The following is a 17931-nucleotide window of genomic DNA, read 5'->3' on the forward strand; positions in this document are numbered from 1 at the left end:
TGTATATATATATATATTTATATTTATATAAAAAGACTAATAATAGTATGTTAGGCATCAATAGCAGCAACACCTTTTCCAGGTTCTGTAGTCATCTGGACAAAACTATAGACATTCAGCACATTCCATTAAAAATGAAACAAATTAAACAAAACAAAGAAAAGAGTAATATCCAGAAAACAGCAAAGTTCTGTTGCTGTTGTGGTACCTGGGACCATTTGTTTTTATTAGCATCTTAATCATCATCTGGAAAGAGAACATTATAGAGTAATATCATTAAATGTAGCGCTGATAAAGCACGGTCCCTACTATGTATCATAAAGCAGGTACAAGCTATTTTACATTCACAGAGGTATGATACAGTGCCATCCTACATCAATAATACTATATAATCAGTTTTGGTTTGAAATTTACTTTGTCTGCAAGTAAGATTGCTACCCTTGTTTTTTTCTGAGCTCCTGTCATCACATGGAGAATTGTTTTCTATCTTTTCACTTCCAGTCTATGGGCTTCTTTTTGCACTAGGTGTGTTTCTTAAATAGAACATATTGTTGGATTTTGCTTCTTATTCCATTTTGCCAGTCTATTTCTCTTGATTGGTGAGTTGAGGACATTGACATTGCTGGTTATAACTGATATGTATTGACTTATTATTGACATGTTATTGGCCTTTTTTTGACTCTTTTTACTTTTTCACCTTCTCCTTTTAATTTCTTGCCTTGCCTATTTGATTTGCTCTGTTGGGCCTCATGGTGTTGTTGCCTTCATTGTCTTTTTCTAGGATCTTGTTTAGAATTCCTTGTAGTGCTGGTTTGGTATTCATGTAGTTTCTCAGGTGTTCTTTGTCATGGAAGTGTCTTATTTCCCCATCCATTTTGAAAGAGAGTTTTGCTGGATACATCAGTCTAGGTTGGAGGTTGTTCTCTTTTAGAACTTGAAATATCTCATTCCAGGCTCTCCTTGCCCCAAGGGTTTGTGTTGAAAAGTCTGCTGTGATTCTGATGGGCTTTCCTTTGTATGTGATTTGTTTCTTTTCTCTTATTGCTTGTAGTATTTTGTTCTTCTTTTGGGTTTCTGGGATCTTGATTATTATATGTCTAGGTGTAGATTTTTTTTGATTGTAGCTAGTTGGGGTCCTATATGCCTCAGTTATATGAATGTTAAATTCTTTACCTCTGTTTGGGAAGTTTTCTGTCACTAATTCTGCGAACAGCTTTTTTAAGTCATTTGTATTTTCTCCTGCTACTTCATGTATTCCTATCAGTCTTATGTTATTCTTCTTTGCATCATCTAGGAGTTGTTGGATCGATTTCTCATGATCTCTTACTGTTTTTAAGAGACCTCTCTTTTCATGGTCACTGACTGCAATCTTATCTTCTATATCTGAGAGTCTATCTTTGCATTCTTTTTTCCTGTTGCGTACACTTTCAATAGAGTGTTTAATCTCCTGGATATCCGTTTGAATCTGTTTTATGGATTCCATTTCTTTCCTATGTTGGGCATTTATTTTTTCCCATTTCTTTCTTATGCTGGTCCTTCATGCCTTCTATCATGGTCCTGAGCTCATCTATTTTTTTGTCAGTTTCTGCTCTAGAGTCTCAAATCATGACTTCCATTTTGTTCACTATCTCTATGGTTATCTGAGAAATTATTTCTGTTTTGAATTTTTCTAGAGCTTGATTGATCTGTTTTGTTACTTCCTGTGCTTTGAGTTCAGGGTGTCCTGGTGGTTCACTATTGGCCTTTTCATCCTCGTTTGCCCTACTGTTTGCCATTGGTAAACTGGAAGTCTGTCCTTGTGTCTTGCTTAAGTGTTTTCTCATTTTTATTTTTGTTGTAAGACTGTCCTTGCTTTAATCTCTGGATTATCACTCAAATCTTCCTGTTATAGTTGTGCCCTAACTTCTGTGCCTCTAATGACCCACAGACATTCTCATCTTCATAACATCAGAAAAAACAGCTCATCAAATCAACCACATGCTTTATCCCAATTGATACAATCAGAAACACATTAAGATCAAGCACAACTTTGACACTGACCACCGGTGGTAGACACTAGTCTATCACCCTTAAATCATTTGAATTAAATTGAAATCAAGAAGCAGTCCAGAACATGTCCGAACAAAATTTCAATATAGTGTATTTACCATTTAATGGCTCAGACAGAGCGAGGATGCAAGATCCCTGATCTCAGTTAGCTGATGGCTGAACCCCATGACGCTGACTGACCTCAGGCTGCAAGGCCCAGATTGAGTTCCCCGACCTTCTGAATGGTTGAACTCCACAACGTTCTATTACAGGTTTCCCACGCCCTTTCTTTAAAGATGTTCAAAGTTGGGAACTCAGAAAAATACCCTTGATGACCACCTCTGCCTCTGCAGAGGGGCAACCCGCGCAGCTACCTTCCCGGCGCTTGAGCGATGGTGGCTGCGTCGGGAGCAGGCATGGCTCTCCTTCCCACGGTGGATCGGGGCCCAGGCCCCATCTTTATTTTTTATTTTGAGAGAAGTTTTAAGTCACTAAATTGCTCTGGCTGTGCTCAAATTTGTTATCTTCTTACTTCAGCCTCCCGGAATGCTGGGATTACAGGTGTGTACCACCACACTAGTTTTTTTTGTTTGTTTTTACTCAGAACCTTGTGCTTATGAGGCAGGTGGAGGCACTACTGAGCTAAATCATTGGCCCAGCTAATTTTAACTCAATGCTGAGCTATTAAGTAAAGTATGTATGTACTTTGTTTTTAGGGTTTTTGTTGTTTTTTTGTTTTTGTTTTTTTTGGTTCTGGGGATTGAAGTCAGGTCCTTGCGCTTGTGAAGCAGGCACTGGAACCACTGAGCTAAATCCCTGGCCCAGTATGTATGTACTTTGAATGATTTTTCTCTTATGTTTTAAAAATTTATAACATAAATGCATGCCTGTAAACCCGGCATCTGGGAGGCTAAGACAGGAAGATCACAAATTTGAGCCCCGTGTGGGCAATTTAGTGAATTTCTCTTACCAGGTTTTTATGGTGGAGCTTTCTAGATGTAGTTTCTAGGTTCTTTCTGTCCTGAACAAAGAACTGGTCAAGACAAGTATAAAAATGGCTGGGTGTGGTGGTGCACACCTGTAATCCCACACCTTGGGAGGCTGAGACAGGAGGATTACCCTGAGATCGAGGCCAGCCTGAGCTACATAGCATGACCTTATCTCAAAAAACAAAAAATAATGACACTATCTCAAAAAATAAACAAACAACCAACATCTCCCCAAAACCCAAACAAACAAACAAAAAAAGACATGAAAAAAAACATGCTCTGCAGAGTGAGTTCTGGCCAACTAATAGGAAAGAGCATACTGCTCAGGGTGAGAGCCGACCACTGTGAAAGACAGAGCACAGGGCAAGAGCTCAATGGTGGTTACCTGTTTTAGCCCCCACGCCTCAGGCTGATGTCAGGTGTAGGCCATCGTTGTATCAATGGGAGAAGAATTTTTTTTTTTTTTGTACCAGGGATCGAACTCGGGTCCTTGTGCTTGCCAGGCAGGCAGCGGAACCACTAAGCTAAATCCCCGGCCCTCTTGCGAGAAGAATTGAAGTTAACACTCTGATTGGTTCCAAGTACAAGGGTTGGGCACTCTTCTCCTGGGTTACCGTGATTTACAGGGCACATCCAGTTGCCCAGCTGGCTGGCCATGCTCCAGTCTGCCAGACTCCTGCCTCAGCCTCCTGAGTGCTGGAATCAGAGGCATGGGCTACTATGCCTGGAAGGCTTTTTATTCACATTTTATAGTAGTAAGAACTCATAGCTGGATGTAGTGCTGTAGTCAACAGCTACTTCACAGGTTGAGACAGGAGGATCAGGAGTTCAGGACCAGCTCCCACAATTTAACACCCTATCTCAAATAATCACCATCATAATCATCATCACAACATCACCACTCCATTTTACTGAGTGCTTACTACGCAAGAGGTATTGGGGAAAAGTCCTCTTGTGGTCTTTGGGAAAGATGCCATGCCACTAGCTCAGCAGCATCTGACCTGTGCCAAAGGCTGTGTAAGCACTTTGCTCTGTATTCATCCACACGCAGCGGCCAGTGGGAGCTGGTAGGGACCTACTACATATTCGCTGAATGTACACATGAACGCTTCATTTACGGGTGCAAGTTGGTTGTTTCATCGCAAGGGTCATGCAGAAGACGTGGTTATTTCAAACAGCTGATTAAATACTTTCAAGGGTCAGTTTTATTAACTATATTTTAGCAAACTTCTTTTTGTTCATTGGGCATTAGGATTTACACTCCTAGAACTTATTTTTAAGTCTGACGTGCTCAATATGGATGCAGGTAAGCTAGTGCGATGGCATACATCGATAATCCCAGCACTTAGGAGGCTGAGGTAGGAGGGCTATAGAGAGTTCCAGGCGAGCCTGAGCTGCATAGTGACACTTTGTCTCAAAAAGCAAACACACAAACGTTCCAGGGAATGGGGCCAGTTTACCACATGGAGACCATTGTAAAGAGGTGCAGGTTTGTTGTCTGGACAAATAGTGATTTCCCTCCTGGAAGAAATATTATGCAGTGTTCTTTCTGATCTTTTAAATTTTTTTTAGGTATTGCCGGATGCTGTGCTAAAACAACAGTTGCTCCTTTGGATCGAGTAAAGGTTTTATTACAAGCTCATAATCACCATTACAAGCACCTAGGTGAGTTACATATGCTAAAGAGGAAAAGGAATAAAATGATTATCCATTTCCCTGTGTGGGTTTCCAGCTGTGAATTATACCAGAAAGGATACAAAACGAAATTCAAGTGTTTGGTAAATTTTGCTAGCAATGTATCTCTTGCCAGTTTTAATCTGTTCATTTGCAAGAATGGTTGTAAATATATTATCATTTTAGGGTACTGATATTTTTCAAGCCAAAATCTTCTGATCAAGGAAGTACTATTTGTTTATTGGGATTAAAGATTTATAGTCCTCATAAACACAACAGCTCAGCCTGACATTTTAATAAATCAGCGATAGAGGTGACGGTTGGTAAATGCAAGCCTGAAATGATCACTTCTTTAAATATGTAAACATGCTGAGTGTGGTGGTGTTGCCTGTAATCCAGCACTCTGAGAATGAAGCAGGAGGATTCCAAATCTGAGCCCAGCTTGTGCAGTTCAGCAAATCCCCAGTGGCACCTAGCTTTATTTTTTATTTTAAAACAAGGTCTTCATAAATTACTGAGTTGCCCAGGCTGGGCTCAAACTTGGTATCTCTTGCCATAGCCTCCCAGCTTGGAGGGATTATAGGTGTGTGCTGCCATACCTGACACTTTCCAGAAATCTTAGTACTAGCAGAATAAGATATAATTAATATGCATGTGTATGTACATATGGATTAATTTATTTGTTGTACTGGAAATTGAACTCAGGACCTTGAACTATATATCTATGTTAAAAAATTTTTTTTTCTTTTAAATTTTGAGACAAAGTCTTGCTTAGTCTCTAAATTGTCTAGGTTTGTTTGAATTTGGTGTTCTGCCTCAGCCTCCATGGTAGCTAGGATTACAGGTTACCACCTTGTTAAGCTGCATGTATTGCTTTTTCAGTTTGGAGGGAAAAATAACTTTTTTCATTACTGAGGATTTAGGACCTTCACACTATCCCCAATCCATTTTATTTTTAAGACCTGGTACTCTAAGTTGCCAAACTGTCCATGCGTGGTTGAAATTTTGGATCCTCCTTCCCCATCTTCCTACAGTCCTGGGATCACAGGCGTGTGCCATCACACCCAGCTTGTTCATTTTCTTGAGAGTCTGTGTGTAGTCCAGGCCTCCCCTGAACTCATTTTGTAGCCCATGCTGTGCACCTACTTGTGATTCTTCTGCCTCAGCCTCCCGAGTGCTGGGATTACAGGCGTGCACCACCATGACTGACCCAATTGGATTTTTTTTTCTCATTGAGTTTATTGATACATTTTAGTTACATTCATCGTTGGGATCTTGTACCTTTACATGACAGGTCTTGGTTCTCATTTTCCAATTGGATTTTTAAAATGTGATTTTTCCTTTTTTGGTACTGGGAATCAAACTTGGGACCTTGTGCTTTTGAGGCAGGCGGTGGTACCACTGAGTTAAATCTCCAGCTAAAATGTAATTTTTTTCAAACACCTGAATGGGTATTCATGGTACATGTTAATTGTAGGCCTTTTTTTTTTTCCGGTACTAGGAATTGAACTCAGAATCTTGTGCTTGCAAGGCAGGCATGGTGCCATTGAGCTAAATTCCCAGCTCTGTAGGTAATTTTTTTTTTTTTTTTTTTTTTGGTACCAGGGATCAAACTTAGGACCTTGTGCTTGTGAAGCAGGCAGTGGAACCACTGAGCTAAATCCCTGGCCCCCCTGTAGGTAATTTTTAATACTAAGAAAGTCTGTACTTAATATTGAAAGAAAAAAGCGCAATAATCTCTCTCTTCAGCAATGAATTTTGTATCTCCACAAGAAAGAATCAGACCCTTGTACTTACTGAAAGATTGTAAGATACTGGAGAGAAGGAATGGATTTTCTTTTGTTGTCTAAATTGACAGTGAAAAGATGAATACCATTATCTTGGGGTGTTTCACACTGACCCTGCCTGCAGGTGTCTGAGCAGGACTGTCACGTCCCTTGTCTCTCCACCTTCCCTTGTGTGCACACATGTGCTCTGCGCTGGCATGGAGTGGCCGACGGCCTATTCACATGCCATTTCAGTCTGCGGGGCTGTGCACTTGACGTGGAACCCCTGGTGTGCACCAGTAAACTGTTAGTGTAGTATCTAGAGTGTTGTGTACCTTTAAGTATTAGTGGCTTTTATAATTTCATTCTTTTTTTGGTACCAGGGATTGAATTCGGGACTTTGTGCTTGTGAGGCAGTTGGTGAAACCACTGAGTTAAATCCCTGGCCCCTACAATATCATTCTTAAAAATATTTTTTTGGCATTTTATTCTAGGTAGTCCCCCCCTTTGTAAGATAGTTCTTAAAATGGTGATTATATGTATGCATACATAGATAAGAAATAAAAGAGACACACAAAATTGTACATTTTATACTGGGTGTGGGGGCACACACCTGTAATTTCAGCACTCAGGGAGGCTGAGGCAGGAGGACTGCCAGGAGTTTGAGGGCAGCCTGGGCTATTAGTGGGTTCAAGGTGAGCCTGAACTACATTGTAGTTTTTTTGAGACCCTGCCTCAAAAAAACAACAAAAAAGATTATACATATATATGGGATACCACACTGTTTTTCTTTTCTTTTCGCAGTATGGGGGATTGAATCTAGGGCTTTGCACTGAACTATATCTCAGCCTTATCTCATCCTTATTCTCTATTATCGGTACTAGGAAATCAAACCTATGGGCTCTCGACCACTTTTTTTTTGAGAAAGGGTCTCACTATGTAGTTCAGGCAGTCCTTGAACTCACTGTGTAGTTAGGCCTGGCCTAGAACCCACAGTAATCTTCCTGCTGTAGCCTCCTGAGTGTTGGAATTACAGGCCTGTGCGACCTCACTTACTTTATTTGGAGACAGGGTTTTGCTAAGTCTCTAATTTTTCCAAGCTGGGGCCAAATTTGTAATCCTCCTGCCTGAGCCTCTCAGAGTGCTGAGATTACAGACCTGTGCCATCAAGGCCAGCTCATTAAAATGTTTGTTTTGTTTTGTTGGTACCGGGGATCACACTCATGAGGCCATGACACCATTAAGCTACATCCCTGGCCCATTAAAATGTCTTTAACAGGGACTGGGAATGTTGCTCAGTGGCACAGTGCCTGCCTCGGAAGTACAAAGCCCTGAGTTCAATTCCCAGTAACCCCCCAAAAATATGTTTTAAAAAAAGGGGTCTGGGGATTTAGCTCAGTGGTTCTGTCACTTGCCTCGTAAGCACAAGGTCCCAAATTCGATCTCCAGTACCAAAAAAAAAGTGTGTTTTTTAAAAATACAGAAAATAGACTTTATTCATCTGCTCCTCCAAGATGACATTGCCAACAGTTACAGATTTGCATATAATAGTTTGTATTGACTGTTTACGATTTACAGTAGTATTTTTTCCTCAGAAAAATGTAAGTGCAAAAGCTAAGTAAACAGTGTGGTACTGCCATTTGAAAAAAAATGTTTTTAACAGAAACATTTATGATCCTAAGTGTTTCAAAGAATAACTTTCATTCATTCATTCATCGTCCTGTCAAAACTGGGGATTAAATTTAGAACCTTGTGCTTGTGAGGCAGACATGGTACCACTGAGCTACATCCCGGGCCCTTTCATTGTTTTTGTTTTGTTTTATTTTGTTTTTGTTATTTTTGGGTTTTTTTTTGTTTTTGTTTTTTTGAGACAGGGTCTCACTATGTAGTTGAGACTGACCTGGAACTTACTATGTAGCGCAGGCTGGTCTTGAACTCACAATGATCTTCCTGCCTCAGCCTCCTGAGCGCTGGGATTATAGGCGTGGGCCACCATGCCTGGCTTTTAATAATTAAGATTGCTTTCATCCATGTTTTTTTTTCTGAAAATTTTTCTTTGGTGTTTTGAGACAGGGTCTCACTATGTAGTTGAGACTGACCTGGAACTCACTATGTAGCCCTGGCTGGTCTAGAACTCACAGTGATCCTCCTGCCTGAGCCTCCTGAGTGCTGGGATTACAGGTGTGTGCCACCATGCCCAGCATCTAATTAATTCTTTCTAATATTTATCTGAGCTGGGGATGTAGCTCAGTGGCACTATGCCTGCCTAGCAAGTGCAAGGTCCCAGGTTTGATCCCCGGTACCAAGAAAAGAATTGTTCATTTAGGTATTTGCTTATTAAAAAACGCTTTTGGGATATATTATTGCCTGGCTGTTTAGTGTCTGCAGTTTTAGTTATTTAAAAAAGGGCTGTAAAGGTTACCTGTGCCTGAAATTGAAAATGAACCCAGTCACTGGCTCTCATATCTATTTTCATCACATCAGTAGGGTAACACTTTCTCTTACACATGCATACCTGTGACAAAGTTTAATTTATAAATTAGGCACAAGAAGACATGAATGATAACTAATAATCAAATGTACAACTAGAACAGTTTACTGTAATGAAAATTATATGAATTAGTTCTCTTGAAATACTGTATTGTACTATTTTTAATTTTTAAAAAATGTTATTTTGGTGCTGGGATCCAACCCAGGGGGCCTGTGTACATGAGGCCTGTGCTATACCACTTGGCTGTAGTCCTAGCTCTGTAGCGGGTTTTCTATTTTTATATGAAGTCTGCTTATTTCTATGGTATATTTTAAGTAAGTTTAAATGTTGTATTGAAATTACTATTTGTGTTTTTTCTTTAAGCAAAATTCCATCGTGGATGATGGCATGGTAATCAGCGATTGACTATCAGTGATTGTCCTGGAAATTTAAATTGGGCCAATTTTCTCTGTTTTAACAGTGTTTTTCTTCTAAAATCTTTCTACTAATAGGAGTATTTTCTGCACTTCGTGCTGTTCCCCGAAAGGAAGGATACCTGGGATTGTATAAAGGAAATGGTGCCATGATGATTCGAATCTTTCCCTATGGTGCAATCCAGTTTATGGCATTTGAGCAGTATAAAACGGTAGCTGAATTTTCCTCTTTTCTCTTTATTCTTGAATATAATGCTTACTTCACCAATAATTTTTTTTTTTTTATCTTTTTGGCCAGTAGTTTGTTTTGATTTATTTGTTTTTTTGAGGGGGCTAGGAATGGAACCTAGGTTCTTGTGCATGTGTGTGCTTTGAGTTATTTAAAGTGAATTTGGCCTGAGGATTTAGCTCAGTGGTTCCGGCTCCTGCCTTGCAAGCACAAGGGCCTGAGTTTGATCCCCAGTACAAAAAAAAAAACAACAAAAAACAGTGATTTTGGCCAGCCATGGTGGCGCACACCTGTAATCCCAGCACTTGTGATGCTGAGGCAGGAGGATCGCTGAGTTTGAGGCCAGCCTGGGCTGCACAGTGAGTTCAAGGGCTCCCAGTTGCTAGGATTGTTACACTTTAGAGAATGTCTTGTCTTTTTGTGTGTGGTGCTGGGGATGGAAGCCAAGGCCTCCTGCATGCTAGGCCCGTGGTCTACCCTAAGCGACCTCTACAGCCCACTCAAAAGGTATTTTAGAGTGAAAAAAAACAGCAAAGATGGGAACTGCATGCCAAGCTGGCTTTTGAGAACTTTTTTTTTTGGTACCAGGGATCGAACTCGGTTTCTTGTATTTGTGAGGCAGGCAGCAGAATCACTGAGCTAAATCCCTGGCCCTGGTTTATGAGAATTAATGCCATCAGTGACCAGGGTTTCATTATCTGTTGCAGTTTTTTACCTCTGTTACTCCTGTTCACACTCTAAGAGTAGTAGTATATAGTATGGTAATTCTAAGACATAATAATTTTAAGATGTATTGTATCTGCAAAAATACAGAAATTTAGGAGCGGGGCATGGAGGCACACACCAGTAATCCCAGCACTCCAGAGGCTGAGGCAGAAGGATTGCTGGGAGTTCGAAACCAGTCTGGGTTACATAAGGAGACCCAATCTCAAAAAAGTGCAAAAATTTAGGAAGAAGCTGTAGAAGAAATACCTCCTTCTGGTGTGATGAAATATTGCCTAACTTTGTGTAATTATGCTCATTTTTTCCACATCTATTGCTACATTTTGTTAAACCTATATCTCTTGAAATAAATCTTGATTATTAAGTGAAATGAACAGCATTTAAAACATCTCATTTAATTTGATGTCTTTGGTTTCTAGTTGATTACCACAAAGCTGGGAATTTCTGGTCATGTGCACAGATTAATGGCTGGATCCCTGGCAGGTAAGAGAAGTAGCTATTTGTTTCTTGGTTTTTGGTTTTTGGTGTTTCTTTTTTTTTTTTTTGGTAGTACCAGGGATAGATTTTAGAGCTTGCATTTGCGAGGCAGGTGAGGTGCCACTGAGCTAAATCTCTGGCCCTAGCTATTTGCATTTTTGAGAAGTTAATTTTCTATTAAATTTACTTAATTTGATTTAGGTTATATGTGACATTGATCAGGTAACCCCCAATCTCCACTGCAAAAACAAAACAAATCTATTTGGAAAGCATGCATTAGTAATCCTTTGATTTTTTTTTTTTTTGTGATACCAGGGTATGAACTTGGGACCTTGCATTTACAAGGCAGGTGGCAGAACCACTGAACCAAATCCCCTGACCCCTGATTTTGTTTTGTTTGTGGTCCTAGGGGTCGAATGTAGAGCCTTTATCCCGGAGCTATATCCTCAATCCTTTTTAAATTTTATTTATTTATTTATTTAATTTCAATTTTTTGCAGCACTGAAGATTGAACCTTGGGTCTTCCCACTGAGCTACATCTCCTCCAGCCCTTTTATTTGTGATCCTCCTGCATCAGCCTACTGAGTGTTGGGATTACAAGTGTGCACCACCATGCCTGGCTGATAAAAGATCTTTTAAAAAATGGGACTGGGGATTTAGCTCAGTGGTTCTACCACCTGCCTGGCAAGTACAAGGTCCTGAGTTCATTCCCCAGTACCAAAAACAAACAGACAAACAAAAAACCTCAGCTACATGCTCATTTCGGCAGCACGTATACTAAAAAAATTAACCTCAACTAGGAAATTTATGGAACTGGAAATCTTATGAAAATACAGAAGTTTAGCACTAAACTTGCTTAATATGAGTAGGTTTGATCTCTAGTATGAATCGCTTCTATGATTTTGAATATTTATATTTTTATTATGCTTGGGCAATAACAAAATAAATTCTAAAAAGAAAATAAGGGGGCTGGGGCTGTAGCTCAGTGTTAGAACACTTGTATAGCATACTTGAGCCTTGGATTCATATCTCTAGTGTTACCAAAAACAACAACAACAAAAATCCAGAACAAACAAAAAACAGTAAATAAGAAAAAAATTATGGTTGTACTCTTCGTGTGTGTACATTTTTGTGTAAAACGTCATCATATGATGCCAGATGTGTGGCGGTGCACACCTATAATAAGCACAACTGCTAGGGAGGCTGAAGCAAGTTGATCATTTGAGGCCAACCTCACCGACATAATGAGGTTGTCTCTTTGAAACAATCCTTACAATCTACTGATACTGTTCTGTTTTGGAGCTAGTAATATAACTTCACAATGGAAAGAAGAAGAAAATTTTCCAAACTGACTTTTTACTTCTTTGTTTTTGTTTCCTTGTTGTGAAACAGGGTCTCACTATGTCATTTAGGCTGGCCTTGAGCTCATTGTATAGCTGAGGCTGGCCTCAGACTCTTGCTGATCCTCCTGCTTCAGCCTCTTGAGTGCTTCAGGGGATCCTCCTGCCTCAGTGCCCTGCTTCATTTGTTTTCATAATTGCTGTACTTTGAGAGTGCTACTAACAACAGAAAATACATATATACTGTATACATATGTATATATGTTTATATGTGCATAGATATATACATATACATGTCAACTGTTTTTTCCTAAGTTGGGCATAGTGGTGCACTATGGGAGGCTGAGTCAGGAGGATCACAAATTAGAGCCCACACTGGGCAACTTGCTGAGACCCTGTCTCAAAATAAAAAACTGAAAAAATAGGCTGGGGGTGTAGATCAGTGAAAAGGCCCTGTCATTCTGTCAACTTGTGGCTTTCTTCTCAGGCATGACGGCAGTTATCTGTACTTACCCTCTTGACATGGTCAGGGTGCGCCTAGCATTCCAGGTGAAAGGGGAGCACACCTACACAGGAATTATTCATGCATTCAAAACAATTTATGCAAAGGTATTTTATACTTTTCTCATATATGGCATGTCTTCTTTTTAATGTAAGAAGTTATTTTGAATGATATCTAATTTTTTTATTTACCATGTTGATATTAATAATCATTATGAAAGCTCATTTTTGTGTTTCAGGAGGGTGTCTCAGAATAATGTTTTAGTATGTTATGTGCTTTTTGTCTTTACGCATAATCTAATTTCACTTTCAATTTTGCTTTACTCAAAGGAAGGTGGTTTCCTTGGATTTTACAGAGGACTGATGCCTACTATATTAGGAATGGCTCCATATGCAGGTATGTTTCAGATTAGCAGTGTTAGTTGTGTGTTTAAATTATAGCACCTTTTTTTTAAGATGGTAACATGAAAAGATGCTGTTTGAAAAGTCTCCTTCACTTAAGAAATGATGAAGTTCCAGACCAGCCTGGGCTGCATAGTGAGTTACAGGTCAGTCTCAACTACACAGTGAGACCCTGTCTCAAAAAAAAAAAAAAAGAAATGATGAAGAGGGCTGAGGATTTAGCTCAGTGGTTCCACTGGCTGCCTTGAAAGAGCAAGGTCCCAAGTTCCGTCCCTGGTACAAAAAAAAAGGACAAAGATAAATTATGATCCATACATGGTCATATAATAATAGCTTGTGTGTAAAGATGGCTACCCAGGTACCAGGAGGAGAAAATCCACGTTTACTTAATTTTCTTTTTTTTTGAGACAGAGTCTCACTATGTAGTAAGACTGACCTGGAACTCCTTTTGTGGCCCAGGCTGGTCTCGAACTCACAGCGATCCTCCTGCCTCAGCCTCCCATTGCTGGGATTACAGGCGTGCACCACCACACCCGGTTTACTTCATTTTCTTGATATCTGAGCCAGCTGTAGTCTTGTTAACTCATACTTGTTTCAGATTGTTGTTAAGTGTTCCGTTTTTATGAGTATGTTCATTAAAAGTAAGAGTTGAACCATGTTTTTTCTTTCATTTTAAGTGGTAAAGACTTATGGGAAATTTTAAAAATATAGAAAAGTAAAAAGAAGAAATATGATACCTATAGTCCTGTAATCTCCACTGTTACCTTAAGTTCCGGTTTGTTAACTAGTTTTTGGATTTTAGATCATCGTGCATTTTCATGCAGTAGTAAGAAATAGTATGGAGAAATTGTGTAACTTGTTACCTAGTTTCCCATATTGGTAGTGTCTTATAAAGCCAAGGTATAATGCCACAACTAGGGTATTGATATTAATACTGTATAGTCAGGAGACAACGTAGGAGCCCGAAGCTGTGGCCTGTGCCTGTATTCTCAGCTACTTGGGATGCTGACTTAGGAGGATTCCAAGTTTGAGGCCAGCCTGGGCAAATTAACAAGATCTTGTTTCAAAATGAAAAAAAGAGATCACTCATGGATAAAGCATCCACTGGGTTCAATCCCCAGTGACAGATGCACACAGGAAAACTCCCATTTGTGGGCTGAGGATGTAGCTTAGTGGCAGTGTGTGCCCTGTAGACTGGAAGCCCTGGGTTTCAAACTCAGAACTTTGCTTTTTGGCACTACTAGGGATTGAACCCAAGGTACTCATCCACTGGGCTACATTCCCGGCCTTCTTTAATTAATTAATTAGATACTGGGGATTGAACCTAGGGCCTTCCCACTGAGCTGCCTCCCCAGCCCTGTCTGTTTTATTTTGAGACAGGATCTTGCTAAGTCACTATGTTGTCCAGCCTGGGCTGGAACTTGTGATCCTCTTGCCTCAGCCTCCCAGAGTGCTGGGATTTCAGGCTTATACCACCATGCCCAGCTCCATTGCTAGCACTTTAAAAATAAACAAACGGGCTGGGGATGTAGCTCAGTGGCACTGTGCCTGCCTTATAAGCACAAGGTCCTCAGTTCAATGCACAATACCAGAATCACCCCCCAAATAAAAACAAAAGCAAAGCTGGGTGTGGTGGCAGATGCCTGTAATCCCAGCACTTGGGAGGCTGAGGCAGGAGGATCATGGTGAGTTCGAGACCAGCCTGAGGTACATAGTTCCAGGTCAGTCTCAACTACGTAGTAAGACCCTGTCTCAAAAAACCAAAAAAAAAAACAAAAACGAAAAAGCGAAAAAACAAAAACCCAAAAACAAAAGCAAACAAATATAAAAAAATTTTTTTTCCATTGGTATTACTTTTGTTTTTTGTGCTGCTGGGAATTTAATCCAGGAACTTGTGCATACTAGACAAGTGCTGTACCATTGAGTTACTTCTCTAGCCTGGTATTAGCTGATTTTTAAATCTTTGTTGGACATATGAAGTAACTTTTTTTCTTTTTGCTGTGGTGTTAAGGTTCAAATTCAGGACTTCTGATTTTACTACTGATCTATCCAAAAGTTAACCTGGTGTGGTGGTGCACGCCTGTAATCTCAGCACTCAGGAGGCTGAGGCAGGAGGATCACTGTGAGTTGGAGACCAGCCTGGGCTACATAGTGAGTTCCAGGTCAGTCTCAACTACATAGTGAGACCCTGTCTCAAAAAACAAACAAACAAACAAAAAAAACCAAAAATAATTTATAAAGTTTTATTTTGTGTTTTTATGGTTACTAATGAGGTTGAACATCTTTTTAGTATTTAGTTACCAATTCCATTTCCTTTTCTATTAAGTACTTTTTTTTTATACTGTGGATCGAACTCAGGACTTTGCCCTTGTGAGGCAGGCGGTGGAACCACTGAGCTAAATCCCCAGCCCCTCTATTAAGTACTTTTTAATATATTTGGCCTACTTTCCTATTGGGTTTTTTTTTTTTTTTAGTATATGTTGGAAATATCTTTTCCCTGTTTGTGGCTTGGCTTTTGTTTGTTGGATGGTTGGTTTGTTGGTTTGTTGGTTTGAGACAGGGTCTTGCTATGTATTCCAGGATGGTCTTGAACTCACTATGTACTCTACGCTGGCCTTGAGTTCACTGCAATCCTCTTGCCTCAGTCTCCTGTGTGCTGGGATTACTGGCATGCATCACCACACCCAGCTGGCTTTTTCATTGTTTTATACTGTTAGTTTTGGGGTTTTAGTTGTTGATGTTTTGTGGGGATGGGGTTTGAACCCAGGACCTTCCATGTCTCAAGACATTTTCATAGGGCATTTTAGTAAACAGAAATTCTTTGGGTGTTTTATTTTTGTTTTTATGGTAGCAGCTCTGTGGAGACGTAATTCACGTGTTATGAAATGTGCCCACGTAGGTGTACTGTATATTAGTTTTAGTGTACTCAGATGGTTACCCAATGTCACCGTGTGGACTTGAGAACATTTCTGTTGTCTCCAGAGGGAGCCTTGCGCTCTTTGTCCCTGACTCCTTGGTCCTAGGCAACCCCTTCTCTGCTGTCCTCTGGGGACATCTGTGAAGGGACTCATGGCATACGGCTTCCACGTGGTCTCTTCCTCTGTCCAGTGCCCCAGGTTCATCCTCCTCCTGGCTGAGCTCTATTCACTCTTTGGACCTGCACATTTCCTGCGCTTGGCAGGGTTCAGCATTTGGGTTGTTTCCCCACCTTTTGGTTGTTCCAAGTGACACTCACAAAGGAGTTTCATGTGGGATGTGTTTTCATGTTTCTTGGGCATCTGCCTAACTGGGTGTCACGTTTTTGAGGAGCCTCCAGACCCTTTTCCCAGTGGCTACGGCATCTGACGTTTCCAGTAGCAGTGTGAGTTCTGACTTTCCCATGCTTTGCCAGCACTGTTATTGCTTGGCCACACAGCCATCCTGCTGGGTAAGAAGTGGCATCTCATGGTGGGTTTTTTCTGGGGGGGGGTCAAACTCAGGACCTTGCTCTTGCAAGGCAGGCAGAGGCACCACTGAGCTAAATCCCCGGCCCTCATCGTGGTTTTGAGCCCCATTCCCTTGTTCATGGCTGAGTCTTAGTTCACTGCATGGGCACAGCACAATGTATTTGTCCCTTCTATTATTGGTGGATGTATATAGTTTCCAAATTAGGGCCATTATAAATGAAACTCCACAGACATGTGTTTTATGTATGTATATTTTGGGCAATAATTAAGAGTAGAATTGCTGGGTCATGGAATAGGTATATGTTAAATTTTTTCTAATTAATTTTATTGGTGCATTTTAGGTATATGGTATATGTTAAATTTATAGGAAACTGTTCAACTGGTCCTACTTGCCTGTGATGTATGAGAAATACATTATTCTATACTTCCAACATTTTCTGTGCTGTTACCTTTTTTTTTTTTTTTTTTTTTTTTGTGGAGTGGTACTAGGGATCAAATCCAGGACCTTTGTACTAACTACATCTGTGGCCCCTTTTTTAATTTTATTTTTATTTTGAGACAAGGTCTTACTAAGTTTCTCAGCTGCCCAAACTGGGCTTGAACTTGCGATCCTCTTGCCTCAGCCTCCCGAGTACAGGGATTACAGGCGTGTGCCACCACAGTCAGCTGTTAAATTTTTAACTTGTTCTTGTGATTCAGATATTTAAGTTAATGTAGTTGAATTTATTAAAACATTCTTTTATGATAGTGCTTTTGAGGCCCGGGGATTTAGCTCAGTGGTTCTGGCACCTGCCTCACAAGGGCCCAAGTTCGATCCCTAGTACCAATTAAAAAAAAAAAAAAAAAAAGTCTGTGATAATGCTTTTGTATCACAAACATATTTTTATAAAGTTTAGTATTTTGTATTTAAGCCCTTAATCCACCTAGAATTTTTTTTCCCTTTTGGGATAATCATTCAACCCAGCACACTTCATTATTAGTGTTTCCTTTCACTAGTGATCAGCAATGCTTTTTTTTTTGCTTTTGTTTTTTGAGATAGGGACTCACTATGTAGTTGAGACTGACCTGGAACTCACTGTGTAGCCCAGGGTGGTGTCTAACTCACAGGGATCCTCCTGCCTCAGACTCCAGGGTGCTGGGTTTATAGGTATGCGTCGCACTTTTTTTTTTTTTTTTTTTTTTTTTTTGGTACTGGGGATTGAATTCGGGACCTTGCACTTTTGAGGCAGGTGGCAGCACCACTGAGCTAAATCCCTGGCCCCAGCAATGCTATTTTTTAAAAGTAGACTACTTGGCCTGGGGATTTAGCTCAGTGGTGCCGCCGCCTGCCTCGAAAGTGCAAGGTCCCAAATCCAATCCCCAGTACCAAAAAACAAAAACAAAATAAAAAAATGGAGTAGGTTTATGTTATGAGTCTTCACTTTTTTTTTTTTTTTTTTTTTTTTTTTTTTT

General features: G+C 40.1%; 1 protein-coding gene across 2 annotated transcripts in view; it reads left to right on the forward strand.

Moving 5' to 3' along the window:
• The window catches only part of Slc25a16 (solute carrier family 25 member 16), a 40463-nt gene that overhangs the window by 7133 nt on the left and 15399 nt on the right, over nt 1–17931 (forward strand). For both annotated transcript variants that reach the window (XM_019204895.2, XM_019204894.2), the window contains exons 2-6: nt 4590–4682; nt 9440–9573; nt 10733–10796; nt 12618–12739; nt 12962–13028. In XM_019204895.2, the coding sequence (XP_019060440.1) occupies nt 9511–9573; nt 10733–10796; nt 12618–12739; nt 12962–13028 (316 nt within the window). In that variant the 5' untranslated portion in view covers nt 4590–4682; nt 9440–9510. The remainder of the gene's footprint in view (nt 1–4589; nt 4683–9439; nt 9574–10732; nt 10797–12617; nt 12740–12961; nt 13029–17931) is intronic.

This window comes from Fukomys damarensis, unplaced genomic scaffold, assembly GCF_012274545.1.
Source record: "Fukomys damarensis isolate Sample0158 unplaced genomic scaffold, DMR_v1.0_HiC HiC_scaffold_20, whole genome shotgun sequence".
Taxonomy (NCBI): Eukaryota; Metazoa; Chordata; class Mammalia; order Rodentia; family Bathyergidae; genus Fukomys; species Fukomys damarensis.